The sequence below is a fragment of the Delphinus delphis genome, chromosome 2, assembly GCF_949987515.2.
Source record: "Delphinus delphis chromosome 2, mDelDel1.2, whole genome shotgun sequence".
NCBI lineage: Eukaryota > Metazoa > Chordata > Mammalia > Artiodactyla > Delphinidae > Delphinus > Delphinus delphis.
In genome coordinates, this window is record NC_082684.1 from 74356623 (window position 1) to 74362622 (window position 6000).

The following is a 6000-nucleotide window of genomic DNA, read 5'->3' on the forward strand; positions in this document are numbered from 1 at the left end:
GAATGCCAAGCCACCCAGGTTAAACTGTGTTGCTTCTGTGGAGCAGTAAACCAACTCGAGCGCATGGCACATCCATACCTACCTTGTGGTACCCGACCCTCCCCGCCAGCTCTAAAGTGAGCCTGAATCAAGGGCTCATAAGACTGGTCTTCCATGGCTCGGGGCAAAGGCTTAGGGTTTCTGACATACCCAGGTCCTAAAGCGTCCAAATTCTGGTCCACCCTACTTACTGTCAGGGTCAGTACCAGGAGGAGGAGGTGGAAATGATCTTGGCTGTCTTTGCTCTAAACCAGAGCCTGTATGGGGATGGCTTAAGGTACCCAGTTCTCAACTAGGAACAAAAATCAAAGTCTGTGGAAGAAAATGAGAAAATCTGAAGCCGTAGTGGCCAAATGGGGCAGAGTCTGCAATAGGACCACCGTCTAGCCCCTGGAGTAGACACATTCGCTCCTCTAATCATTCATCCCTGTATAGATACTCACATCTGAAATACAGAGCTCTGCGTATACGACTGCACCAACGAAGCAAGCAAGCACACCGTCAGAAACAGCAGCAGAACCATGTATAGAGAGAGCTACACGGATACACACAAATGCCAGAAAGAACGGGCCCCACGGGCATATAGGCACAAGGGCCGTGCCCCAGAGTCATCAACTACGCTCCCATTAAGTAAAAACACCCTCCAATACGTAGTAATTTTCTTCACACAACAGGAAGTAGGAAAAGCTTATAAACAGAGAAATGTAACCAGTGTCAAGAAGGGTGACCAAATGTTGACCATTAATCCATGGGAAAGGACCTTAAATTCCTCGGGTGTGGAGACACCATGTACATTCACAGTCGTGGACTGGAGCTGACTGAGTAGCTGTCCTTACCAGGAACCCTGTAATCTGGGGGACAGAAGAGCCTGGCTAGGGAGGGGAAGGAGGTAGAAGAGAAACCAGGAAGAAACTCTGAGGAAAATTTATATGAAACACAGGGATGAACTGTGCTGGGACCCTGTGTTACATGAAGGGCCAGGTATTGGGGAGCAACTAATGAGAAACCTGTAAGCCCTGAGGATGTCATTCTCAGTGAATTGAGTAAGGAAGAAATGTCCCAATTCCAACGAAGTTCTGGCTACAATAAGAAAGGCTATAGGCCCATCCTCAGGGGTTTACAGCATTACAGCGTGGATACAATTGTGAAAAGATGAGATGAAAAAAAAGCCAGAGAGGATGTTCGTAGAAGACCTAGGCCAGGACTCGTTAAATCTGGGGAAAGACGGGAAGGGATCGATCCCCAGGGAAAGCCTCCCGGGGAAAGACAAACTCCCAGAAGAACATAAAATTGAGTGAGGACCCACCCCATCATTCTCCTTCATATAGAGAATCCCCACAGCCTTCAGACAAAGGAGAGACAAGGGGTCAATGGCATTATTCCCTGCCAGTAGTCTGAGCCTCATGTTTCTTGCAGCTTCCAGTCATGGAGAGGTGTCTGGCTAGAGGCTAGTGGGGAAGCAGGTTGATTACAGGTGGACCAGAAAGACAGTGACGGGGGAAAGGTGACCAGGATGGACTCATACTCCTCCCCAGCCATACACACACTCTTAAACAAACAGTGGCTAAAAGACTGGAACAAGTCATCAGCAGGAGCTCAGCACTGCCCCACATCCACAGTCCCTCCCTGATATCCCAACCTGCAGCATGTCTTCTCAACTGGCCTTGCCTCCACTGTGCTCGCTCCTGGAGAGCCCTGCCCAGTGCTCAAACAGCAGCACCGGCAGCAACTCGCTAAGCATCAGCAGCAGGCCAGGCCCTGGACTCTGCCAACCCCTGCTTCCACTCCCCGGGACCCTGACCTGCCTCCAGAGAGAAGTGTAACCAGGACCCATCCCGTACCGAGCCACAGAATCCACACCCATCTGACCGGACCGCAGAGAGCAATCTCCCGACAACGCTCCTAACCTAGGGGTTCTCAGTGGTCTGGTTACAGAAACAGGGCAGCCATCCATCAGAACCTGGAGGCCGAAAGTGTCTCGTAAGGGGTTCTTCTGTGATAACTCCTGCCAGTGAGAAGCACAGTTCTAACAAGTTAAATCTGCCTGCTTTGACCTCACAATCTCTCCTTTTCCTCCTGCTGCCCCCACCTAAAGACACACATCCCCACACCCCCCAACACATATATCCCATGCATGACCGCATAAAGACATGAATATGGTTGGGGGGGGATGAAGAAAGATGTAAAAGGCGTGGGAAATCCAGACCTCATTAACTGTCCTACAAGGTGACCGTCATCTCTTAGAACAGTGTTTCTCAAAGTTTTGCCCACCTGCATCAATGGTCACCTGAGAACTTGTTCAAAATGCACATTCCTGGACCACACCTCAGACCAACTGAATCAGAAACCCTTGAAGTGATTCAGTGCTTTCTGGAGTCTGAGAAGCACTTATTTAGATCGCTCAGCCCTGTCTACATCTGTGACCTGCCCCCAACTCTCCAGCACCCAAGGCCTAACCCTGCTACGGCTGGGGCTGCCACAGGGGACTAGCTTCACCCCCAGATTATCCTCCTCATTACCTTGACATTTGGAAATCTGACTATGTCTTCTGCTTATGGTGCCTATTCTTCAACAGGAGAAGAGTTACAAGCATCACCCTTGACTGAGTGCCTCCCTGTTTTCTCCTCTGCTGTGGAAACCACCTTGCTTCTTCTGAAGCTGCATCCACTTCCAGAGGTGCTGAAGTAAGAGAGACCCCAGGCCGGGCAATGGTATTACTCCCCTCTGAGCAGGTCCTACCCCCATCTGAGCTGCCCAGCCTCCCCTGACATCACCCAGAGCCACCAATTCTTCTACCCGAGTATCTTCCTAGTCACTAACTCACAGCCTCTGGCCACCCAGGAAGCAAGGAAAGCCCAACCTGCTAGGAGTTCTTCCACATGGAGGCCCAAGGTCCAGTTTAGCAGGACTGCTGATGGCACTGCGTCTGGAGGTGTAGGGCTGGTCTGTGTCACCACAGATGCTGGGGTTCCGCTCCTAGGGGCCTTCCTCTCTACCAGGGAGGGCTCATTGCTGATCCGTGGTCTCTCTTCCAGAGGTGGATTTCAAAGACAGGGAAATCTGTCCACCTCGAATTGGGAAGCCATAGAGAAATTCCTAAACACAAAACCTCCTTGAGTGGTCTTTCTGGAAGGACAAGTCCAAGTTGCCTTTGTCTTCCTAACACCTGCCCACCTCTCTAGGCCTAGAGCACATCTCCACCTTTCTAGGACTGTTATTGAATATGGGCCTTTTCACAAGGGAGAAAGAACCAGTTCAACTCAACCACAGCTCAGCCAATCACAAGGCACAGGGAAGAACGAAATACACACAGGCACCAACTACCCTACTACCCAGCAGCAAGGCCTGAGGGGCTCTCCTTCTTCCTACTCTTTCCCTTCCAATCTCTTCTGGCACCATCTTTGTGGCAGCATAGCTGGCTGGCCTCTCTGTAGGATCTCATTTTGCCCTCTTAGGATTTTTTTTTTTTTTTCTGTCCTTGCTCCCCAGAGAGGAATAGAGTCTACCAGCCTGGAGCCTTGGGCGTGACTCTTAAACGTGCCCTTGTCCCTCTGTGCTCCAGCTTCCCTTGGAATTCTGCTCAAACACAGAGTGGCACCATCTTAATCCCTTTCTTGGGCGTGGCGAGGGGTAGGAGGAGGGAGGTGGTGGGTGTCTGGTTGGAAGGAAGGTGGACTTGGGGTTGGCTGGAGAGCAAGGATTCAGCCCCTCTGTTGAGGGTGTCCTCGGCTCCTCCCCAGCAGGGCTCCACCCGGCGCGTGGCACGCCTGCGTGCGCCACTCTCACTGCCACCAAGTGGCGGTCATGAGCATGTTTGGTGGCTTTGGGTTTGCCGCAGTGCCAGGATCTGAGACGGCGTTCACGTGCCAGTGCAGTGCTGCCAAGCGGGGCGGCATCTAGTTGGTTGGGTGCCAAGCGGCAGGAGCCAGGTGGTGATAGAGATGAAAGAGGGCTGGGGCAGAGGGAGGGGGAGGGGAGAAGGGCACCAGGGAGAAAACCAGACACTTCACTTGTTAGAGTGGAGAGTCCAAATGGGATCCGCAGAAAGGTGCCCTTTCCATTCTAGATCCCAGCTCACAAGCAAGCCCTTCCCTCCCCCGCAGACGCCCGCAGAGTAACATATACAGACCAGGCAAGGGGATCTGGCCATCTTTAGCAGGAAACTGGCTGGGGGCCAGGCAGGACTGCCAGCCTCTCCATCCTCCTTCCTTGGGGTCTTGGCAATGGCGTGTTTCCTCCTTTGTGTCCTCACGCCTCTCTCCGTCTGTCGCTCCACTCCCCACACCTAAGAGGGAATGGGAAGGAGGTCCCGGCAGAAAAAAAGTCTGTTCTCCCAAACAACTCTCTCTCTCTCTCTCTCTCTCACACACACACACACACACACACACACACACACACACACCATCTCTCCTCCTCCCTTCTCACTCCTGGCACAACAAGCCTCTCAAGCAGATTGGCAAGAGACACCGCCACCCTCCCCACTTCACACAACACCAGAGCCTGTGCCAGGCTGCCTGGGCAGTGCCAGCACCCGCCCACCTCCTGCCGGGTCCCCTTGCTTCTTCAGTGCTCTGACAAAGGGCCGGTCTGCCAGGTCTGCCAGCCCAACGAGCTCTCCCTGGGGAGCGGTGGGCACACCTCTCCTCTTGGCACTTCCCTGGCTACTCTCTCCACCACTTCACTTTCCCAGACTGGAAGAGGACCAATCACCTCAGAGCCCGACCATTTCCCAGAGCTGAGCTCTAGGACAGCGACACCAGGAACTCATCCCTGCCCCTCCTCTCTGCCCCCTGGGGCCCGTTCCCACGGACCCCGCTTGGGGCGCCAGCCTGACGGATGTGATGCCAATGGCTCCCGGGTCCCGAGCCTTCCTCCCAGAGCACCAGGACTCCTGTCGCTGCCCCCTCCCCATTCGCCTCCTTCCATCTCCGCGGGCACGAGGGTGGCAGCCGCAGTGCCCATGCCTGCAAGCAGGCAGCATGAAGCAACTCAGGCACCCTCCTTCTGTCCTCCCAGGCCCCAAACCTCTCCCCTCCTTCTTCCACTCCATCCCTCTGTCATTCTGGTTGGACACTAGGTTGGCAGCCGCAGTGCCAACCCCCATCCATGCCCAGGAGGCTCACATACAGCACGCACTTAGGCGTACATGTACACGCGCACATACATACACACATACACACACACGGCCCCTTGAGCGCCAGGCAGCAGTGGCAGACACACAGCAATGCATAGTGACTGGTATACCCGAGAGGCAGCCAGATTCGGCACCTGATCCAGCACCCATTTGGGATTGGGTGGGGAGGCGGGCGGGCAGGCGGGCGGAAGGAAGGGTGATGGAGGCAGGCGATGGCCCTAGGTTGGCAGCCGATGGAGCTGGGAGAATGGAGGGAACAGATGCTCTTTGCCCAGCATCCCTCCCTCTCTCTCTGAGATCAGTGCCAAGCTGGGGGGATGGGGAGAGGGAGGATGGGGGAAGGGTGGCATTTGGAAGCTGGCAGGCGGGGGGAGCTGGGTCCGCCCAGGCTGGGCAGTGCCGGCACTGGCTGCCGCCTCTCCACTCTGCCATCTGTCTCGCTTCTCTCCCCACCCCCTTTCTCTCTCTTTCTCTCTCTCTCTCTCTCCTTCATCCGCAGCAAAAGGAAAAGAGGAAAACAGGGTCCTCATCCGCCCACGCCCAACCTCTGCCGGACCCCTCTGCTGCTCCCACAACTCACCACACCACACCACCACCAAGCCATCTGTGCTCTCTCCTCCTGGCTCAGTCACCTTCTTTCCTTCGCCTCGCCCTCACACCAAAACGGGTGCAATGTTTTTAAAAAATAGATACATATGTATTTTACAAAGCAACTTAAAAGGAAAACCATTTTCTTTGGGAATGTCGTGTCCTTCTGAGTCTGGGTCCTCGGTGCCAATGTTTATGGCAGGCAGAGGGAGGGGACCCTGTCCTCAGCTGGTGCCCAT

The 6000-nt window shown here is 54.4% G+C and overlaps 1 protein-coding gene across 1 annotated transcript in view; it reads right to left on the reverse strand.

Moving 5' to 3' along the window:
- The window catches only part of THTPA (thiamine triphosphatase), a 41908-nt gene extending 36377 nt beyond the window's left edge, over window positions 1-5531 (reverse strand). The window contains exons 1-2 of the mRNA XM_060004826.1: window positions 5284-5531; window positions 4169-4324 (exon numbers count right to left, since the gene is read on the reverse strand). Of these exons, the coding sequence (XP_059860809.1) occupies window positions 4169-4324; window positions 5284-5323 (196 nt within the window). The 5' untranslated portion in view covers window positions 5324-5531. The remainder of the gene's footprint in view (window positions 1-4168; window positions 4325-5283) is intronic.
- Window positions 5532-6000: the final 469 nt, after the last annotated feature.